Source organism: Ailuropoda melanoleuca, chromosome 15, assembly GCF_002007445.2.
Source record: "Ailuropoda melanoleuca isolate Jingjing chromosome 15, ASM200744v2, whole genome shotgun sequence".
NCBI lineage: Eukaryota > Metazoa > Chordata > Mammalia > Carnivora > Ursidae > Ailuropoda > Ailuropoda melanoleuca.
Window position 1 is genome coordinate 16,261,287 of NC_048232.1, and position 24,155 is coordinate 16,285,441.

Sequence of the window (24,155 nt, forward strand, 5' to 3'; positions counted from 1 at the left end):
AACATCTCAGAAGTAAAAAAGGTATTGACACTGGGTAACAAATTTTTATTTATCAGAAGGACATGTTTTCTAAGCAGTAATTTTTAAATGTAAAGTCATAGTAAATACCATTGTTTAAGTTAAAAGCATTTACAAGTCAGAAGAATTCCATTATTAATCACATGAGCTAATTTCTCTTGTTTTGTTTTTCTTTAACTCACTAGAAACAGAAAGCTTCAATTTTATCCATTTTTTCTCTTCTTCCTCAATTTTAGTTAATATGAATAAACATGCATTGATGAGAATAAGCAAATAAAAGAAATCTTTGTTTTGTTCTTAAAGTTGGAAGGGATGTTTTCTTAAATTCTTATGAAGACTGTATGACAAATTTGATCCTTGTGTGATTTTTCCTTTAGTAAAGCAACTTCCTTATTAAATTTACAAAGTCTGTGACAGTGAATGCCAGATACAATCTTGTTTACTCATTAGACTAACATAGGTTGTTTACAATTCAGTTCATCTAAAGTTTATTGGATGCATGAGATCATCACTGCTATCGAAGAAACAGCCCATGTATGGCTTCATGTTGTCAGCAGTCTGGGAGAAAAGCAAAAAGGTCATGTGATTGTTTCTCTGGTTGAATACTTACCAAAACAATTAAGTTGGTCAGCTGACAGATTAGAGAAGAAAGACAAACAAAAATCAGTCCATCTATTTTTATTGAATACATAAAGGCCAACAGTGTTTCTAATTTATCAATTTTTCAGCAAGTTATGATCTCATGGATGACTTCTTCAGTAAATTTTCTTGGAGAGAGCATATGTATGAAGGAACATATAGACTGAGTGTTAGGTTTTGCAAACACTGGGTGAACTTGTGAGTGTCATTAAGAGCCATAATAAACCTATCTATCTATATCTTCCATGGAAAAACTCCTACATGTCTCTTGTAAACATTTTTTAGATAACATGTTATTAATAATTATCAAATAACCCTTCAAAAGATCAAAAGAAAAAGTGATTGCTTTATTAACATTGTCATAAATATGTGGGTGAGTGAATATTCAAAAGCTAATTTTTTTCTCATGCATTGGACACTCTACAGATGTTCCAGTTCCTCTTCATAGCAGTGATGATCATTTGAAAAAAATCTAGATATATTAGTGGTATAAGATTGTGGAAAATATTTGGAAAAAAATCCTTCTGTCCTGAGTATAAATAGAAGACTTTGAAATGGCACTATCTAGTTTGACCTAAACCACTAAACAGTCCAGAAACTCAAAATATGCTTTAGTTTTTCCTTCTTCTTTTCCTTCTCCCCCCCCCCATTTTTAGAATAATAAGAATGTGTGGGTGGAACAGAAGAAATACAAAATGATCCATAACCATTATAATTCTTCTCCCAGTGGGCCTATACTTCCCGCTAAGAGTGTTTCTTTATCTAGTGATAAGGGTGCTTGGGTGGGTCAGTCGGTTAAGCATCTGACTTCAACTCAGATCGTGATCTCAGGGTCCTGGGACTGAACCCTGCTTCAGGCTCCCTGCTCAGCGGGGAGTCTGCTTCTCCCTCTGCCCCTCCCCCACTCCTGCTTTCATGTGCTCTATCTCTTTCTCTCTCTCTTTCTCTTTCTCAAATAAATAAAACCTTTAAAAAATTTATCTAATGACTTAGTTAATTAGCTTTTTTGGGGTCTGTACTATATGCAATGGTGGCCACTACCCATGTGTGGCTGTCTCATCAAACACTTGACATGTGGTTAGTATAACTGGGAAATGGATTTTTTTTTTAATTAAAAAACTTTATTTTTTAAGAGTAGTTTGAGGTTCATGACAAAATTTAGTAGAAAGTACGAGAATTCCCAAATAACATCTGACTACACATGCATACCTTCCCCTACTCTCAATACCCCACACCACAGAGGTACATTTGCTATAACTGATAAAACTATTGACATGTTATCACCCAATGTCCATAGTTTACATTTGGATTCATGTGTGGTGTTGTACATTCTATGGGTTTTGACAAATGACGTGTACCACCCTTGTAATAGCATACAGAATATTTCTCCTGCCCTAAAATCCTCTGTATTCTGCCTCTTCATCCCGCCCTTTTCATTAACCCCTAAAAACCACTAATCTTTTTTTTAATCTCTGTAGTTTTGCCTCTTCCAGATGTAATGTGGTGGGAATCATACAATACGTACCTTTTGAAATGGGCTTCTTTCACGTAGTAATATGCTTTAAGTTTCCTCCAAGTTGTTTCATGGCTTGATAGCTCATTTCTTTTTAGCACTAAATAATATTGTCTGGATAGATCACAGTACATTTATCCATTCTCCTACTGAAGGACATCTTTGTTGCTTCCAGGTTTTGGCAATTATGAATAAAGCTGCTATAACTATCCATGATCAGGTTTTTTGTGCAAACCTAAGTTTTCTATGTATTTGGGAAAATAGCAAAGAGTGTAATCACTGAATCCTATGATAAGAACATGTCTAGTTTTAGAAGAGATTTCCAAATGTCTTCCAAAGTGATTGTACCATTTCGCATTCCCACCTGCAATAAACGAGAGTTCCTATTGCTTCAGATCCTTGTCAGCATTTGGTGTTGTGAATGTTTGGATTTTGGCCACACTAGTCATTGTGTAGTGATATCTCCTTGCTGTTTTCACTTGAAATTTTCTAGTGACACGTGACATTGAACACCTTTTAATATGCTTATTTGCCATCTGTGTACCTTCTTTGGGGAGCTGTCTATTCAGGTCTTTTAACCATTTTTTAAAAACTGAGTTGTTTCTTATTTATGTGTTTTAAGAGTTCTTTGTATGTTTTGGATAGCAGTCTTTTATCAGATGTGTCTTCGGCAAACATTTTTTTCCCCAGTCTCTGGCTTATCTTTTTTTTTTTTTTTAAGATTTTATTTATTTAGGGGCACCTGGGTGGCTCAGTCTTTAAGCCTCTGCCTTCGGCTCAGGGCGAGATCCCAGAGTCCTGGGATCAAGCCCCACATCAGGCTTCTCCACTGGGAGCCTGCTTCTTCCTCTCCCACCCCCCTGCCTGTGTTCCCTCTCTCACTGGCTGTCTCTCTCTCTGACAGAGAGAACACAAGCAAGGGGGGTGGGAGAGGGAGAAGCTTCCTGCTGAGCAGGGAGCCTGATGTGGGGCTCGATCCCAGGATGCGGGGCTCAATCCCAGGACCCTGGGATCATGACCCGGGCCAAAGGCAGACGCTTAACGGCTGAGTCACCCAGGCAGCCAAGGCTTATCTTTTCATTTTCTCAACATTGCCTTTTGCAGAGAAGAAAATTTAATTTTAGTGAAATTCAGCTTATCATTTATTTCTTTCATGAGTCATGGTCTCTGGTATTATATTTAAAAAGGCATCACTGTACCCAAGATCATCTGTTTTCTCCTTTGTTATCTTCTAGAAGTTTCATGGTTTTGTATTTTCCATTCAGACCTACGATTCATCTTGACTTAATTTTTGTGAAGAGTAAAAGTTCTATGTATAGATTCATTATAGGGTGTTTTGTTTTGTTTTGTTTTTTACATGTGGATGTCTGATAATTCCAACACCATTTGTTTGAAAAGACTATCTTTGTTCAATTTTATTATTTTTGCTACTTCGTCAGAGACCCGTGGACTATATTTATGTTGTTCTACTTCTGGCCTCTTTATTCTGTTCCCTTGATCTGTTTTTCTGTTCCTTCACCAGTTCCACACTGTTGTGATAGTTTTATTGTAAGTCTTGAAGACTGATAGTGTCAACACTCCAACTGCATTCTTCTCCTTCAATACTGTGGTGGCCATTCTGGGTCTCTTTCCTCTTCATATAAATTCTGGAATCAGTTTGTCAATATCCATGAAATAACTTGCTGAGATTTTGAATGGGGTTGTGTTGAATCTATAGAAGAACTGACATTTTGACAATATTGAGTTTTCCTGCTTGTGGATATGGAATCTCTCTAGATTTATTTGGTTTTTCCCTGATGTCTTTTACTAGAATTTTATGCTTTTCCTCATAAAGATTTATACTTAGGTTTAGCACTATTTTTGCTGCTAATATAAATGGTAATGTGTTTTTAATTCAAATTCCACTTGTTCATTTTCCTCTTATGTAAGAATTGACTTTCGTATATTAACATTGTATCTTGCAACCTTGCTATAAACACTTATTAGTTCTAGGAGGGTTTTTTTTTATGATTCTTTTGGATTTTATACATAGTTGGCCTTTTTTGGTATTTCTTTTATTTCCTCTTATTCTCTTACTGCACTCACTAGGACTTCCAAATTGATGTTGAAAAACAGCGGTGGGATGGGACCTCCTTGCCTTATCCCAGATCTAAGCAGTAAATTTTCTAGTTTCTCACCATTGGGCATGATGTTACCTATAGGCTTTTTTTGTTACAGATTTTCTTTTGTTTTTTATAATAATATTTTTTTATTATATTATGTTAGTCACCATACAGTGTTACAGATTTTCATTATGAATTTGAGCAAGTTTCTCTCTTTTCCTAGTTTGCTGGGAGTTTTTATCATAATGGGTGTTGAATTTTGCCAATGCTTTTTATGCATCTATTGATATCTTCTTTAGTCTGTTGATGTTGCAATGTAGATCATAGTAATTGATTGTTGAATGTTAAACCAGCCTTGTATAATTGGATAAATTCCACTTGATTGTGNTGTTGATGTTGCAATGTAGATCATAGTAATTGATTGTTGAATGTTAAACCAGCCTTGTATAATTGGATAAATCCCCCTTGATTGTGAACAGTTCTTTTCATATATTGTTGGTTTCAATTTGCTACTATTTTGTTGAGAAGTTTTGTTTCTCTGTTCATAAGAAATATTGCTCTATAGTTTTCTTGCAATGTCTTTAGTTTCAGTATTAAGACATTGCTAGCCTCATAGAATGAGTTGGGAAGTATTCCCTCTGCTTCTATCTTCTGGAAAAGATTGTAGAGAATCAGTAGGGTTTCATCCTTAAATGTTTGGTTGAATTCACTAGTGAATAACCTTTTAGANTTTTGTTGAGAAGTTTTGTTTCTCTGTTCATAAGAAATATTGCTCTATAGTTTTCTTGCAATGTCTTTAGTTTCAGTATTAAGACATTGCTAGCCTCATAGAATGAGTTGGGAAGTATTCCCTCTGCTTCTATCTTCTGGAAAAGATTGTAGAGAATCAGTAGGGTTTCATCCTTAAATGTTTGGTTGAATTCACTAGTGAACTTTTGGAAGATTACTAATTATTGAATCAATTTTTAAAATAGATACAGGCCTTTTCAGATTGTATGTTTCTTCTTGTGTGAGTTTTGGCAGTTATGTTTTTCAAAGAATTGTGTGTTTCATCAAGATTATCAAATTTGTGGGAACCCATAACGCCGGGATCACGCCCTGAGCCGAAGGCAGACGCCCAACTGCTGTGCCACCCAGGCGCCCCTAGAAGATTATTAATTATTGATTCAATTTTTAAAATAGATACAGGCCTTTTCAGATTGTATGTTTCTTCTTGTGTGAGTTTTGGCAGTTATGTTTCTCAAAGAATTGTGTGTTTCATCAAGATTATCAAATTTGTGGTTATAGAGTTATTCATAACATTTCTTTATTATGCTTTTATTATCCTTGGTGTTTGTAGTGATATCCCTTTCATTTCTGGTATTAGTAATTTGTGTTTTCTGTCTTTTTCTTAGCCTGGATAGAGGTTTTTTGATTTTGTTGACCTTTTCATAGAATCAACTTTTGGTTTTGTTGACTTTCTCTACCGATTTCCTATTTTCAATTTTATTGATATCTACTCTAATGTTTGTTATTTATTTTCTTCTCCTTACTTTGTATTTAATCTGCTGTTCTTCTAGTTTCCTAAATTGGAAGTCTAAATGATTGATTTTAGATCTTTGTTCTTTTCTAATATATGTATTCAATGTGGTAATTTCCCTTTATTCGCTACTTTCACCGGACTCCACAAATTTTGATAACTTGTATTTTTATTTTCTTTTAGTTCAAATACTTTAAAATTTTTCTTGACTTTTCTTCATTGACCTTTATGTTATTTAGAATTATGTTGTTTAATCTCCATGTATTTGGGGATTATTCAGCTACCTTTCTGTCATTGATTTCTAGTTTAATTCCATTGTTACCTGAGAGTAGATATTGTATGATTCCTATTCTTTAAAATTTATTAAGGTGTGTTTTATGGCCAAGAATGTGTTCTATCTTGGTGAATGTTCCATGTGAGCTTACAAAAAAATGTGTATTCTCCTGTTATCGGATGAAGTAGTTTACAGATGTCAATTATATCCAGTTGATGGATGGTGCTCTTTAGTTCAACTGTGATTTTACTGATTTTCTCCCTGCTGGATCTGTCCATTTCTGATAGAGGGGTGTTAAAGTCTCCAACTAGAATAGTGGATCCATCTCTTCTCTTTGCTATTCTATCAATTTTTGCTTCACGTATTTTAGCACTCTGTTGTTATGTGAACACACATTAAGGATTATTATGTCTTTTTGGAGTATTGAGACTTTTATCTTTACCTAATAACCATCTTTATGCTTGATACCATTCCTTGCTCTGAAGTCTGCTCTGTTTGAAATTAACATGGGTATTCTTGCTTTCTTTTGGTTAGTGTTAGCATGATAATATGTTCCATCCCTTTACTTTTAGTCTATATGTGTCTTTATATTTAAAGTGGACTTCTTGTAGACAGCATAGAGTCGGGTGTTATTTTTTGATCCATTCTCAAAATCCCTGTCTTTTTTTCAGTGTTTTTAGTCCATTGACATTTAGAGTGGTTATTGATATAGTTGGATTAATAGCTACCATATTTGTTACTGTTTTCTGATTATAGCCTATTGTTCTTTGTTGCTACTTTTGTCTTCCACAGGTTTTCTGCCTTGTGATTTTAATTGGGCATTTTATATAATTCCATTTTGACTCATTTATTAGCACATTAATTTTACTTCTTTTCTAGTACTTTAAGTGGTTACTCTAGAGTTTTAAATACACATTTACAAGTAATCCAACTCCACTTTCAACACTGCTTCATGGGTAATAGAAGGACCTTATAATAAAAAATACTCCTAATCCACCTTCCCATTCCTTGCATCATAGCCATCAATCATTTCACTATTCTATAAGCATACATATATATACACACACAAGCAAATATAATCGAATACATTACTGCTATTATTTTGAACAAACCATTATCTGTTGGATCAGTTAAAAATGAGAGAAATAAAAGTTTTAATATTACTTTCACTTATTTACTTTCTGATGCCTTTCCTTTCTTTATGTAGATCCCTGTTTCTGACCTTTGTCATTTTCCCCTCTACAAATTATTTCTTTTAACATTTTTTGCTGGCAACAGATTTCCTCAATTTTTGTGAGCCTGAGAAAGTTTTACTTTCCTTTCATTCTCGAAGGATAAGTTTTGGGGGTACAGAATTCTAAGTCGGTGGTTTTCTCTCTCAACACTTTAAGCATTTTGCCTCACTCATTTTTGCTTGCATAGTTTTGGAGAGTTCACATATAATTCTTATCCTTGCTTCTCTAAAGGTAAGATTTTTTTTTCTACTCTGGCTTCTTTCAAGGTTTTTTCTTACCTTTGTTTTTCTAAAGTTTGAAAATGATATGCCTATGTGTTTTTGTGTTTGTGTTTTTGTTCGTTTGCTTTGTTTTGTTGGCATTTATCCTGCTTGCTATTCCTTGAGCTCCTTGCATCTGTGATTTTGTAACTGACATTAATTTGGGGGAAATTCACAGCCATTATTGCTTTTGATATTGCTTCAGTTTTTTTCTCTCTTTCTTTTTCTGGTATTATATTACACCATTACACCTACATTACACCTTTCTCCCCATGGTTTGGATATTGTGTTTTGGGTATTTTTTCTCTCTCTTTTTTTTTCTTTTTAGTCTTTTTTCTCTCTGCTTTTCAATTTTGGAAGTTGCTACTGTCATATCTTCAAACTCAGAGTTTTTCCTCAGCCATGTCCAATCTACTAAAGAGCCCTTCATTCTTCATTTTTCTTGCAGTGTTTTTGATCCCCAACATTTCTTTTTTATTTTTTCTTAGAATTTCCATCTCTCTATTTATATTATCTTTGCTTATGTTCTGTACTTTTCCCATTAAAGCCCTTACCATATCAATCATAGATTTTTTGTTTTGTTTTTTAAGTTCCTGGTCTGATAATGCCAACTTTCCTGCTGTATCTGACTCTGGTTCTGACAGTTGTTCAGTCTCTTCAAACTGTGTTTTTTGTTTTCATGTAATTCTTGTTATTTTTGTTGAAAGGATGACGTGATGTACTGGGTAAATCTGTGAGCTGTGATAAATAGTCCTTTAATAATGTAGTAGTAAGTTATGGGGAAAGGGAAGCATTATATAGTTCTTTGATTTGGTCTTGGTCTTTCTGTGAGCTGGTGCTCTGAGATGGTGAACTTCTTGTCTCCTCCCCCTTTAGGTGGAAGAGAATGGCTAGAGGGGGACGAAATTGAGTATTTCCCTTCCATAGGTAGGATAAACTCTGATAAAACCCCAGCAGGTTAGGCTCTGATGAAATAGTTTCTCCTAAGGGAAGTCCTTGTTAAGATCAGAATCCTCCAGCATATTTCAAAATGGCTCCATTATCTTCCTCCTGATAAAAATATGAGGGGATTTCCCCCTAAAATTCACTGGAAGAATTCAGTAGAGCTCCTGGCAGAAAAATCCACGAAAGTGTGGATTAAGACTTAAGACTGGGTCCCCCTAGATTTTTTAACTTTTAGGCTTGTCTACACAAAGCCTCTAATAATTTGTCAATTACAGTTTATTGCTCTACCCTGGCACTGGTTTTCACAAAAGTTTCTGCTTGTAGGTTTCTGCTCAGGTAAGTTTGATTCTCTATATACGCTTGTCTTTCTCTCCAATATTTGGGCTGGCCATTTGACCTCACTTTTCTGTCATATCTTAGAAGAGTTGTTGATTTTTTAGTTTCCTCATCTTTTTACTTGTTGTTGGATGAGTTGGTGACTTCTAATCTTGTATGACATACTGGAAACCAGAAGTCTTTGATATTAAATATTTAAGTGTATAGTTTGCATATGCAAACAGATAATTGCAGATTTGCAAGCCAAATCATGACTTTCACGAACAAATTTCCAACTTGTTCTCAGATGTGGGTCTTCTGCAAGGACACAATTAAGCTCATTACAAATGTGACAGTAAGAGCAGTCCATGGATTATGTGCCCCTAGAGAGATTAAGCATTATTAGGACAGCCTATAAAATAAGTTTCTGAGGTTTTCTCTCTCTTCATATTTCCTAGGAACAAGAGTGGTTCCTCTGAGCAAATGCAAATGTATGCCTAACTCAATGTGCACAAAGGGTTTTAGGGATCTCTGAAAAGATGGTATAAGTCAGTTATCAAGGGAACTTCATGAATGGAGAAGCAAATCATTTCTCTTGAAAGTTGATAATGCCAAAAACTATGCATTCCTGAGAGAGGAAAAATATTTGAATTATAGTCTTACCTTCAAAGGAGACATCATTGAATGTCTTCTGCAAGTGAATGTTGAGTATTTATTTTTAAATTGTAAATTTTTCATAATGAAAGAACTCTGATTTTTTTTGGAAGCATCGGATGCTGAACTTTCTTTTTCAGTATGTGTATTTATGATTCATACTGAAAGCAAATGTTGAAATATCTGGTGAGAGATCTTTAACGCCAACAAGAAACAAGTTTCAGATTACAGATGAAGTAGACAGAGAAGGCTTTGCATGGCAAGATTCTGAAGATGTATAAAGAGAGACTAAAAATCTTAGTTCTAGAGAGTGTTTTATAGACTATCTTCCTTTGTGATAAGTCTTCCCCCATATTTAATTAATTACATAGCACATGACATTAGAATTTATCCATTTTCTTTCCTGATGGGTTCTAACATTCTCTGTGAGCATTCCTTTAAAACTTCAGCTTGACTATGAATACAGTTATGGGGACTGACTTGAGTGTAAATCATTTACTTAATATCACTTTCTAAAATGTTCAGAAATTCTAATTAGCACTTGGCCATCGTACCTACATCTCAGTTCGTTAATTAGAATAATTGGGGTCATTATCTGCAGACAAGTCAGTCACTGTGTAGACTTGGTGCATCTCGTGGAATTGCTCTCCTGTGTCTGATTCAAATTTGAAACAAAACAAAACAATGGCACGATAAAGAGCTATCTTTTAGGTAAAGATGTTTTTTCTTTTTTCTTCTTTCTTCCTTCCTTCCTAGAAAATTACAATTCCTTGACTGTCATATATTTTGGTATCCACTGGTTTGAGTTGGGGAACTTGCTAAACATTGAAGGTAAAAAAAAGAAAATTAATTTCTACCTCAAGGTTTCCAAGTTTCCGGCAGAAATCTAAAAAATATATCTCTTGCTCTATCTCTGGGCAAAAGTGTTTTGCTAACATTACTTCTCTTTTTTCCTGACCTTTTTCTTATTGTTAACATACTCTATCCATCATTTTACCCCCTCTAGTCTTAGGGTATAAATCAAGATCTATAAAATTGTTCAATAAAAGAATTTAATTGCCCTAGAGGAAAAGGAAAAGATTTCTTTCTTGAAATCCGGGGGGAAATGAGGAGCAATAAAACTGATGTCAGGAATTTTTTGAAAATAAAAAAAAAACAAAATATATACCCTTGAAAATTAATTCATATAGATCTTCATTTTCCTTCAAAATTTACTGACTGAAATGATAAAAAAAAATATGGGTAGATTCAAAGCAAGTGAAATGCTGTAATCAGACATGGTTAAGATTTGGCATTTTACATTTGTATCTCTTGGAAAGACTTTCTGTAAGACTCTCTGGTATTTTGGTATATACCCAAGAGATATTATGATTTATATGTTCATCCATAATCATTCAAAAAAGAGCCAAGTATTGTCTCAAAAGCAAGCTTAGCTGGATTTTCTTACCAAGCCCATTTATGTACAGACATGGAAAGTTCAGATAGACCATCCAAATTAAGATGACCCATATCAGAGACTATGGACTCTGGGAAAAAAACTGAGGGCTTCAGAGGGGAGGGGGGGTGGGGGAATGAGATAGGCTGGTGATGGGTAGTAAGGAGGGCACGTATTGCATGGTGCACTGGGTGTTACACGCAACTCATGAATCATCGAACTTTACATTGGAAACCAGGGATGTACTGTATGGTGACTAACATAATACAATAAAAAATATTAAATTAAAAAATAATAAAATAAATGAAAAAACCTTAAAAAAAAGATGACCCATATCAGGATGAGACTCTCCTTAAACTTTTTTTTGAAATGTTGATTTCATTGTTTCTCCATTTCTATAGGCTTACAAAGTTTTAGTCTTTATTTTAATAGCTTTTTTCAAGTACATGTTGTCTGCCTTAAAAACAGAACCGAAAACATGATATCTTTTATAACAAAAGCAGCATGATACTTCTATGTTGCATAATATATTTTCATTATGTTTTCATCACATGCAACGACTTTTATGTCTGAACATTGTGAGCGTTGGTATTTCCACTTTTTTCTAATTAAGTAGGAATGTGTTGGTCATAATACAGATGAATTTCAGGTAGAGAGCTGGTCTTTACAGGTCTTTAAATGTCCTTGTTAGAAGGAGGAGGAGAGACAGTAAAGTATCCCCCAAACTGAGAAAGCATGGTGAGAACAGAAAATGAAGCACACCACTCTATATAGTTTACATAGAATTTTATTCAGGTTAATTTACTAACAGGGGCGATCGGGCAGGCGATGACCCATGACAGCAGCATAGTTATTCTCTGCAAAATCCAGACCTTAGTGCACAGATTATATAGATGGGACACGCAGAAGGTCATTGTCATGAGAGCAAAGGGTTCACATGCACCTCCAAGGGCTTGCATGCACCTAATTGACAGCTAACCTTTAATTAGATCTCGGGCATCACCTGTGCATCAGAAAGGGGAAAGACTATGTTATCTCTAACAGATTCATGGGAGGCCAAAACAAGCTTCCCCCAATCTCAGCCTCAGTGTGCATTTCTAAGGTGTATATTAATCTCCAAGGGGGCCCAGAACACGTAGCCCTAAGAGAGGTCCCTGAGAAAACATGAACATGATGGAGGGCCAAAGATGGAGTCAGTATTGTCTGCACTTCTACAGTCCTCTATAGTAATGAGATGAGCTGGCTTCTTGTCCTAGTTCTGATGTCACATCTATGTGACTTTGAGTACGTCATTATCCTCCTTGAGCCATTGTTTCCTCCTAACTAAAAGGAGTTAATAATTTTATCTCTTGCAGGATTATGAATCCTAGAACCCTAGAGTAAATGGGGGTGCGGGATATAAGAAAGGGCATGATAAAACTGATGTAAATGAAAGTAAGCGCTGCATGAGACCCTCAGCCAGAGCATCCTGAAGGACCTCAAGGAAAAGATGAGCTGCTGGAAGTCACACCTACATAGATGGCAAGATACCACAGAGCCAGTTATTTTGATTAAAAAGTGAAAAGCAGGGATCCTGCTGCAAAACTTTCCAGAAGACATTGCGTTCATGTGAATGGTGGCTCCTGGAGCTGTAAAATATTCATGGTGTTTTCTTGTGGATAATGCCATCTACATACTCAAAATCAGGGATTCTTGGTTTTCTTACTGGGGCTGGGGCCACTGACAGAGCCTGGAAACTCTTATAAACACATTTATTCAATTTTATCATGTGTTACAATAGCTGGTCTATAAACTTAGGCTGGTGAGCAAAACAATAGATCAAACAATTGTTTTTAAAAATTGCGGCATTTTTGGATTTTGTCAGGACAGAAACTGACTGAAATTATGAAGGAAGTCCCCAGATACTAATTTAATCTCTGCAGTTTTGTATCTTAAACATTTTGGCTATTAAATCTACCCAATCAAGACCTACTTCTTTCCAACCAAAGGCCCCGAGTAGACGTTTGAGACAAAGACGGAACTTAGAAAGTGAGCCTTCTAAAATGTAGGTTAAAACATAGATGGTTTGAAAATGCATCTCAAGTTCTAGCTGTTGAACTATTTTCACCTCCATGCTTTGTATCTTGGCTGAGGTATTTTTCTCAACAATTCACTAAAAACAATCACGTTGGTTCAGTCAATGATTCATATTTTAGAAGTATTTTCCCGCAAAAAAAAAAATCTTTTTAGAACTTACTTCCACTTCATCAGAGATGAACAACAGCCAGGTGGCCCTAGACACAGTAGACATAAGACGAGCTGTTAATTCATCCACATCTTGAGGGTGAATATTAACGATCTTGCTTGAAACCAAGGAGGAGAGGGAATTACACAATGTCTCAGTGTATTTGGAAATAGAGTTAATCAAACTTTGAGCCTTTATGTGACCAGAGATGGCATAATTATGTCTCAAAGATGGTCTGATAGACAAATGATTGAGACAGAAGGAAACTGGTCACCTATGTTGTCTGGCCTTGAAGTAAATGCTTGGAAGTTGCTTATGAACTATTAAGAATCAGAGGTATTGGATAACTCCAATGCCTGTATCTTGTTAATCCCACAAGAGTACCATCAATTGCCAGCTCTTTGGGAACAATCTATGGATTTTCCAAATGTCATTTTAAATTTATAATAGATAAGAACCATACAGGGTTACTCTAAAGTAGTATGGATAAGCTTATTTTTCAACATGGCAGAAAAACACCAAAAGGACACATAATTGTTTAAGGTCATCCACCCAGGACAGCATTTCTGAATCCTACTTTGCCTTTCTGTCCACTGCTCAATGTTAGGGTGTGAGATAACAGGTCACCATAGTCCTAATCTTCATCCTGTCCATTTCTCTAATTAAAAGGGAGAAACATCCATCTCAAGCATCCTCAAAGAGAACATTCAGGATGCTCTTGTACAGACATAAAAATCAAGTCAACCTAGAAAAAGAACATATCGACTTTTGATTGCCATAAATCTAAAACCCTTGCCTATTTTTTAGGTTTTACCTTTTTCTTGCTGTAAATAGCCCAGTAGTTCTCAACCAGAGGTCATTTTTTTTTTACCCCCCCGGGGGACATGTGACAACATCTGGAGACATTTGTAGTTGTCACAACTGGGGTCAGAGGTAACAGCTGACATCCGTCAGGTGGCAGCCAGCTGAATATCCTACAACAAACACACAGAAGAGCCCCCGTAACAAAGAATTTTTCAACTCAAAACGTCAATAACGCCATGGTCCAGTGAAGTCTTCTCTCCATTTTGACCTAAGCCCGTTTCCCAATAGAAACCACTATGTCATGCAAGAGATATAGTCAGTCACTCTCACATTCTCAGGATGAGGGATTCAAAGGAACATGAGACATGACCAGGATGAAAGCTATAGCACAGGGAATATGGTCAATGGCATTCCAGCCTTGTAAGGTGACAGACCGTCGTTACATCTGTGGTGGGCGCAGCGTAACGTATAGAGATGGGAAATCACCATGTTGTACACTCAAAACTAAGGTAACGATGTGTGTCAACTATACTTCGATTAAAAAAAAATACAAGAGATTTTTTTGAAAAAGGGAACATGTTGAGGTGCTTTCCCCTAGAACTTTTTCTTCTACATGGTGTGAAAGGCATTCCACTAACAAAACAGCTGCCACTTGCCTCTCCCAGAGTAAAATACAGCCTTAGGGCATGATGTGTTCATTGTTCTAAAGGTCAGGAAGACCTTGGTGATCTCTTTGAAAGGAAACAAATATACGAAGCACTGGTTGTGCTTCGTAACAACCAGCACATTTAACGGCTTCATAAACCTAGCAGAACAGTCAGAAATAATACTTTCAATCTATTACCTATTTCACATAAGCACTCTCTGAAAACAAAAGAAAGAAGGGTTGGCTTTGCTTTCAGCTGATATGTCATTTTAAGACTTCTGGCAACCCTAGGATCCTTCCAACCACAGTCGAATGACTTAATTTATCTTACATTTTTAAATTTTAGTCAAGAGTAGGTATTAAGCATTTTGTAACTGTTTTGGGAATTTGAAAGGTTATTAAGTTCTGAATAACAGAGTCTCTCATGTTTTCCCACCAAACTTTTCCCAGCAGTGAGTATATCTGGATCTTATTCTGGTTTTTCGTTCTTTTTTTAGCTTCCTGAAATGACTCATGTTCAAACACGGCGACCCTGGTTGATGTTTCTCCTGCAGAACTTTGGATTGACCCTCGGTTGGCTTTCTCTCTTACTGTTGGCTATATATGAACAAAATATTAAAATATAAGTTAAGAGTCTCCAAATCCTTCAAAACTGAATTTATATGGCTTCATTCTGTTTCTTTTGTTGTACTCTAGGGTGGCTTGTAAATTAAGCATTTTTATCTCAAGGAAGGGTGTGTGTCTTCTAGTTCATTAACTTATTAATTTTATGATGCACTTTTGTTTGAGGATATAAATGTCAGGTTGTCCTCAGCTGAAATTTTGGTATCAGTGCCCAGCACCATGGTGGAACTCCTATCTTTTTTAGTAATTAGCAAATTCTAAATTAATGCTGGTAAACTTTCAAACAATATTGTTTTGCCAATAAAGAATATTTGTAGTGTTTGAAGTGGACAGATGCCTCTTGGGATCAAATGGGCTGTAACTTCTCTGATGTCAATAATATTTTTCTTCTTGTAAGACAATAAACCATAAGCAAAATAAATTATAAACAAATGTAAAAAAGTCTAGTGTTGATGTGATGATTTGTATGACCTTCTGTTACCGGGTGTCAGATTCTGAGTCAATTCTTACAAAACCGGTATAGTATGGTTCACCTGGAACCATTATCCACTGGCTCATAAATGCTTATAAATCAGCAAACTCAGGAAGCCGAAAGGATAATAGATCAGCATTCTATCTAATCACCAAATGAAATCTGTTCTAGGTAAGGAGAAATGGAAACAAAAAGGGAGGTTAAGAATTTTTTTTTAAGTCAAAAAGCTAGAATGAGGCCATAGATCAATGCCTAAACGCTCACAGATTCCACAAAATGTGCCTATGGATATAATATTACTGACGATGTGATATAGCTTATATTTTTTTGAGGAAACCCAAACATTATTTCAGTAGGTACGTTCGTGAAATGTGCAAGCCGCATTACTGATAACCCAGCAAAATTATTAAAATAGAAAATAACCCTGGCTTTAGTTATTTTTCTTGGAAAACAGAGGCCTAATAGTTTTCTTATTTTTTTAATGATATATCTTGACAAGGGAAAAAGCCCATTTTACTGCCAAAATGACTCACGGCACTCGATCAAATACATCCCTTCTGCCTCTTTCTTACCGGTAGACGGATGCCCTTTGCCATGTCCCACCCAAGCACCATCTTTTTCAACCGCCTTTATTTGATTTTAAAATGAGGCCGGTTTCTTCCTCAGTTGTCATTAGAGCTTGATTTCCGCGGGCTTTCTGATACAGTGCGGGAGTTCACACGTGTGGGCCTGCGGGAGGATCGCCTGGAGGATTTACTCAAACCCAGAACGTTCGTCTCCGACCAGAGAGTTTCTGATTCTGAAGGTCTGGGCAGGTTTGAGACTTTGATTTTGAACGACCTCCAGCTGATACCGAGGCTGCAGGTCAGGCCCCCATTTGAGCTCCCCTGGTGCGGGAGAGTCAGGCACACCTGGCTTCCAGAAAGAGCGGGTCAACAGCCCTGTTGCTCAAGAACCGCGTGATTCTGATCAAGCTGATGATCATCGCAAACTTCGCGCGGGACGGGCGTTCCTAGGTCGAAACTCCTTTCCCTTCGCCTCCTTGCCTGCGAGCGTCGGATCAGGACAGGGGTCCCCGGATGAGGAGTCCACGGAGGGGCACTTTTATTTGGATTTGCCCTAAGGCAGGCAGACCTGACACATCGAGCTTTGCCTACCTTTTGTTAGAGAACCTAGTAATTTGTAGCTGAACAAAAACGCCTTCGTACAGGTCACCACGGCGTGTGGGTCGCTTACAAGAAGCACCTGGCACCATCTGTGTTTTGGTTTTTATAAAACAATTCTGATGTTGACATTGAGCCTTAATTTATGCCAATTTAATTAAGAAAGCTCAGACTGATGGCTTTATTCCCAATTCAAGTTTAGAGTGGTTTGGGGAGAATTAAATTAAAATGTTCGAAGTGAGCTACTCCATGACCTTCAAGTTAGAGGGAGTGACCTCCAGGATGACGTTGTGGGCACGGGGCAGAGGGGCTTGGGGGGAGCCACGTGTTGGAATGAGCGGAGGGATATCCTCAGTGAGCGTTTTGCAAGCCTACAACCAATGCCCTGATTGTAAGCCCTCAGACCTGGCCATCAGAGGTCACCTGGAGGGGTGACCCTAAGAATAGTGTGGTGTAATGGCTCCTGGGGGCACCTTTCTAGGCTCACCACTCCTTCCTTCTGCTATCTTAGCTGGCTCTTTGCTACTCCACGGAGTAACCCAACAGCCCGAGTTGGACCTCCAGCCACAAACAATCTTAGAATTGCTAGAAATTGTCTTTTTCCTCAAAATTGAGTGGAAATGATAGAACTATTATGACAACTATTTGCCTTCTAAATATGGACAGAACCTAAATTTGGGGTGGCTGATATTTGTCATCCTGGTAAGTCGTCTAAATTATGTGTTATTCATGGAGATGTGGCGTAATTGGTGTTTTCCTTGAAGCCAGATTTCTCAATAATGTTAGCGTATTTCTGTTTGCCAGGCCTAAATTTAGGATTCCACTGTGTTTCTACTTGGTCATTGATTTGTTTTGTAGTCACTGAGCTAGAAATGGTCCACGAGCAAATCAAAGAGCAAATCACACAGAGATCTTACTCGAACAGCCATCACCCGCTGACAGCCATCTTTAGGGGGAGGGGAATTGGCACCAGGTCCCTGTGGTGCTAAGTGCGGGGCTTGGGAAATGGGTCCAGTGCCGGGTGCTTACCAGGAAGAGCGCGTTCTATGTATGCGCCTATAAACTGTGGCTATACCACTCCTCCCAGAACCCACACTTTGGGGGGTGAGACTGTGCCTCTTTCTGTAAGACACACCTGTCAGGCCACGGCGCATTTACCCTCTCCTTTCTCCTTCGAAGCCGGAGGGGAAGGGTTATATCCCAAGGCTGCTCATTACTAGGGTAGACTGGACTAATCAGGTTGGGGCTCTTGCGTAACCATTAAAAAATCAGGCTTTATACTGGAATCTTGGTTCAAATCCCAGGGCTGCCATTTATTGGCTTTTAACTTCTTTGAACAACTATTTCTTCTCATGTAAAATAAGGCTGGAAATGGAACCTAACTGCTAGGATGGTGGTGAGGGCCGTGTGAGATACGTACCGGTCATGAAGCACTTAGCACGGTGCCTGGAAAGCAGAAATGGCTCCATAAAGATGAGATTACCATCAGTGCCCCCTGTGCCGCCAGTTTCACGGTTCACCTCTTCGAGCTGTACTTCGGATGAAGGAAATGTCTTGTCTTGGTGGAGAATGGCGATCAAGGCTTCTTATGTAATGTCTGCAGCCCTCTAGTGATGCCTCCAAGCCAGGCCCCACCAGTCCTTCAAAGCTGCCCACAGGTTGTTTCCCCTTTACTCACCTCCAGAGATAGAGGGGGCCCTCTCTGGTCGACCCCACTCCACCCATCTCCCTGGGAAGCCTTCGTCCACGGGTCATAATGCTTGCGCTCAGTGTGAGCCCTTCTCTCTCTTACTTGTTATATCTCGTAAAAAAAGGAAATTATATTCTTNCCAGTTTCACGGTTCACCTCTTCGAGCTGTACTTCGGATGAAGGAAATGTCTTGTCTTGGTGGAGAATGGCGATCAAGGCTTCTTATGTAATGTCTGCAGCCCTCTAGTGATGCCTCCAAGCCAGGCCCCACCAGTCCTTCAAAGCTGCCCACAGGTTGTTTCCCCTTTACTCACCTCCAGAGATAGAGGGGGCCCTCTCTGGTCGACCCCACTCCACCCATCTCCCTGGGAAGCCTTCGTCCACGGGTCATAATGCTTGCGCTCAGTGTGAGCCCTTCTCTCTCTTACTTGTTATCTCTCGTAAAAAAAAGGAAATTATATTCTANTCCCAGGGCTGCCATTTATTGGCTTTTAACTTCTTTGAACAACTATTTCTTCTCATGTAAAATAAGGCTGGAAATGGAACCTAACTGCTAGGATGGTGGTGAGGGCCGTGTGAGATACGTACCGGTCATGAAGCACTTAGCACGGTGCCTGGAAAGCAGAAATGGCTCCATAAAGATGAGATTACCATCAGTGCCCCCTGTGCCGCCAGTTTCACGGTTCACCTCTTCGAGCTGTACTTCGGATGAAGGAAATGTCTTGTCTTGGTGGAGAATGGCGATCAAGGCTTCTTATGTAATGTCTGCAGCCCTCTAGTGATGCCTCCAAGCCAGGCCCCACCAGTCCTTCAAAGCTGCCCACAGGTTGTTTCCCCTTTACTCACCTCCAGAGATAGAGGGGGCCCTCTCTGGTCGACCCCACTCCACCCATCTCCCTGGGAAGCCTTCGTCCACGGGTCATAATGCTTGCGCTCAGTGTGAGCCCTTCTCTCTCTTACTTGTTATATCTCGTAAAAAAAGGAAATTATATTCTTTTCCACTCACACTTTTAAGGATATGGAGGTTGAATCATGGAGTCTGATGGTGAAAAACCTGTCTGAGGTCATGGTTACTGTTACAACTCGATTTCAACTCTGGGAGAGCAAAAAGTAGTTCAACGGATGGCCCCTGTTGCCAGTGCACCTGCTGAGGGAATGAAACCAGCTCTGAAAAGAGTGTTGCCCCATCAGGGTAAGTAAGGCATCTGCCTGCTAGAGGCCTCGCCTGTCTACACAGCCAGATGCCCTCTGGCTGGCAGCACGCACAGCCTATGCTGGGGCCCAAGGACACCATGGGTAGTGGTGTTCCATCTTCCCCAGATGCTGCACAGACCCCTAGTGCCATAACATCCGTCAATCTCATACTTTTACTTACACATGCAAAACCCACTGAAACTGTAGGGAGTTTGAGGACTTAAGAGACATTCCCAAATCCAACGTGATCTTACCCCACACCTATTGCTTCTTTGAAGGGCCTACTATGAAATGTATTTGCATAACCTGACTGCACCCACCCAGCCACCCTGCCCTGCCCACAATATCCACATCTTAGAGGTAGATATTTACCATATAGACCTTCCCCTTGCACACTCCTCAACGCCCCACCCCCAATACATACACTCCTTCACCTGCTTTGCAAAGCCTCTTGTTTCTCAGAAGTTTCTCTTTCATCATATAACTCCCTCCACATCCCCAATCATATTGGACAACAGCAAAAGATGTCCCTCTTCCTCTGCCCACAGAGAAAGATGCTTTGTCCAGCTGTGACCCACCTGGGCTCCCACCGATTCCCATCTGTACCCTTGGCTTCACTCAAAATTTTGGAAAGGTGCTGGAACCGAAGTCAAGCATTTAATTCAACTCTTGGATTTTTATAGTAGTGTCATAATAGCAAACATATTTATAGCACTGTGACACTATTAAAAGTGCTTTAGGAAAGTCATCGAATTCTCTTAAGAACCCTGAGAATGTGGGCCTAATACTATTTTCATGCCCCCTTTTACAGATGAACAAACTGAGGCCCAGAGAAGTCAGTTAACTTGCCCAAGCTTACAGATCTAAGGTAGCCTGGCTCCAGAATCTGTGGTCTTAATCCCTACATCACATGGCCTCCACAGAGGGGAAATTGAGGTTTGGAGAGTCTAAATGATTGCCTGAGCTCTTCTCTCCCCGTAAAGGAGTTGACGTAGGACTTAATTCAGATCTCTAGTCCAGCCACCTTAACAGTCTCCAGCCCTCCCTGGTCCTGCCCAATCAAACTCTTCACCTGCAAGACTTCAGTCATTTGAGGTTGCTTTTAACTACCCAATTCATGTTCATTTCTCCCCATGAGGATTTCGAGTCTAAGCAGCAAGTTTTCTTTTTAATGGAGATATAAGTGACATATAACATTGTATTTCAGATGTACAACAAAATGACTCGATATTTGTATACATCATGAAATATTTACCCCAGTAGGTCTAGTTCACATCCATCACCAGCATAGTTAGAAATTTGTTTTCTTATGAGGACAACTTTTACGACCTACGCTCAGCAGCTTTCAAATCTACAACACGGTATTATTGACTATAGTCACCATGCCGTGCGTTATGCACCCCATGACTGATTCCATAACTCGAAGTTTATGCCTTTTGACAACTTTCATGTGTGTCTCCCACCCCCATCCTCCTGCCTCTGGCAACCTGTATGTTTGTTTGGGGATTCTGTTTGTTTTTTGTTTTTAAGATTCCACTTATCAGTGAGATCATGCAGTATTTATCTTNATTCCACTTATCAGTGAGATCATACAGTATTTATCTTTCTCTGTCTGACCTTTTTCACTTAATGTCCTCGAGATCCATCCATGTCAAAAATGGCAGGATTTCTTTCTATTTATGGCTGTATGATATTTCATATTGTGTATGTATAATGGAATATTATATGGAACATTAATGTATATATAGAATATATAGTACATATTATATATATAAAGGAATACAGATCTATATTCCATATATATTAATATTTGTATGCCTCCATACATATGTGTATGGAGGATATCTGTCACTACATATATATCACCATATATATGTATAAATATAAATATAAAGCTCAAATATTCTTTATTCATTCATCCATTGATGGACACTTAGATTTCCATATCTTGGCTGTTATAAATAATGCTGCAACAAAAATGGGGGTGCAGAGATCTTTTTGAGTTAGTGTTTTCCATTCCTCAGATAAATACCCAGAAGTGGAATTGCTGGATCATAAGGGAATTCTATTTTTAACTTTTGGGGACTCTCCATACTGTTTTCCACAGTGGCTGCACCAATTACATTCCCACCAGCAGGGCACAGGGTTCCTTGTCTCTTTGATACCGGCCATTCTGACACGTATGCAGTGATAGCTCATTGTGGTTCTGATTTGCATTTTCCTGATGATGAGTGATGCTGAGCATCTTTTCATAAACCTATCGGTCATTTGGAAGTCTCACTGGGAAAGATGTCTATTCAGGTCCTCTGCGCATTACTTGATTGGATTTTTTACACAGTTTGTTTGTTTGTGTTGCCATTGAGTTATATGAGTTCCTCACCTACTTTGGATATTAACCTCTTAACAGATACCTGATTTGCAAGTATTTTCTCCCATTTGCTAGGCTCCCTTTTCATTTTGCTGATGGTTTCCTTTGCTGTGCAGAGATTCTTAGTTTTATAAAGTTCCACTTGTTCATTTGTGATATTTTTATCTGGGCTTTGGTGTCAAATCTAAAAAGTCCTCACCGAGATTAATGTCAGGGAGCTTCCTACCTATGTTTTCTTCTAAGAGCTTTAAGATGTCAGGTCTTATTTTCTGTTTTTCTGTCTGGTATGAGACAGTGGTCCAGTTTCAATCTTCTGCGTGTAGCTATTGTTTTCTCAAGACTATTGAAGAGACTGTCTTTTCCCCATTGTGTATTCTTGCCTCCTTTGTCATAAATTAATTGACCAGACATGGGGATGTTTCTGGCCTTCTGTTCTGTTCTTTTGATCTATTTACCTGTTTTTCTGCCAATACTATACTGTTTGGTTAATCTACCTTTGTAAAAGGGTTTGAAATCAGGGAGCGTGATGCCTCCAGCTTTGTTCTTCTTCCTCAGGATGGCTTCGGCTGTTTGGGGTCTTTGTGGTTTCCATACACATTTTAGGACTGTTTGTTCTATTTCTGTGAAAAATGCCATTGGAATTTTCATGGGGATAGCATTGAATCTGTAGATTGCTTTGAGTAACACGGACATTTTAACAATGTTCCATGAGCATGGAAAATCCTTCAACTTATTTGTGTCTTCTTCAATTTCTTTCATCAGTGTCTTACCGTTTTCAGTGTACAGGCCTTTCATCTCCTTGGTTAAATTCATTCCTAAGTATTTTATTCTTTTTGATGCAATTGGAAATGGATTGTTTTTTTAGTTTATCTTTCTGATAGTTCATTACCAGTGTCTAGAAATGCAACAGATTTTTGTGTATTGTGTTGCTGTATATTTCCCTGTTTAGGTCTGTTAATATTTGCTTTGTATATTTATGCGCTGCTATGTTGTGTGGCTAAATATTTACAAGTGTTATGTCCTTTTCTTGGATGGACCCCTTTTCCTTTTATAATAGCCTTCTTTGTCTCTGTTAAATTTTTATCTTAAAGTCTGTTTTGTCTGTTCTGAGTATAGCTACCCTGGCTCTCTTTTGTTTTCCATCTGCATGGAATATCTTTTTCCATCACTTTACTCTCAGTCTCTGTGTGTCCTTCCTTCTGAAGTGAGTCTCTTGTAGCAACATATAAATGGGGATTCTCTTTCTTTTCTTTCCCCATGCACCCGTTCTATGTCTACCGATTGGAACATTTAGTCTATCTACATTTAAAGTAACTATTGATAGGTACATACTTATTGCCATTTTGTTAATTGTTTTCTGGCTGTTTTATAATTCCTTTTTTTCTTTCTTCTCTTGCTTTCTTTCTTGGTGATTTGATGATTTTCTGTAGAGATCTTTGATTCCTTTCTCTTTCTCTTTTTTGTATCTACCATAAGTTTTTGTTTTCCGTTTCCTTGAGGCTTACATAAAAAAAAACAAAAAACAAAAAAAAAAACAAACCACTTGGGGCGCCTGGGTAGCACAGTCGTTAGGCGTCTGCCTTCCGCTCAGGGCGTGATCCCGGCGTTCCGGGATCGAGCCCCACATCGGGTTCCTCCACTCGGAGCCTGCTTCTTCCTCTCCCACTCCCCCTGCTTGTGTTCCCTCTCTCGCTGGCTGTCTATCACAGAAATAAATAAAATCTTAAAAAAAAAAACACTTATATTTATAACAAATTATTTTAAATTTGTAACAGCTTAAGTGTGAATGCATCTAAATCTCTACATTTTTACATTCCCTCCCAATATTTTATTTTTGATATCACAACTTATATCTTTTTAGCTCATGTATCCAATAACAAAGTATTGCAGTTTTAGTAATTTTTACTTATATTTGTCTTTGACTTTCATATGCCTTTATAAGTGATTAATCTATCACCTTTACATTAGATTATTATAATTTTGCTACACATTTACCTCTACCAGTGAAATTTGTACTTCCACATGTTTTCCCTTTACTAATTACTACCATTTTGTTTCAGC

At 38.1% G+C, this 24,155-nt stretch overlaps 1 protein-coding gene across 1 annotated transcript in view; it reads left to right on the plus strand.

Annotated features, from left to right (window-relative positions):
* The window catches only part of SLC39A12 (solute carrier family 39 member 12), a 72,123-nt gene extending 56,510 nt beyond the window's left edge, over positions 1–15,613 (plus strand). The window contains exon 13 of the mRNA XM_034644203.1: positions 15,081–15,613. Coding sequence (XP_034500094.1) covers positions 15,081–15,209 — 129 coding nt within the window. The 3' untranslated portion in view covers positions 15,210–15,613. The remainder of the gene's footprint in view (positions 1–15,080) is intronic.
* Positions 15,614–24,155: the final 8,542 nt, after the last annotated feature.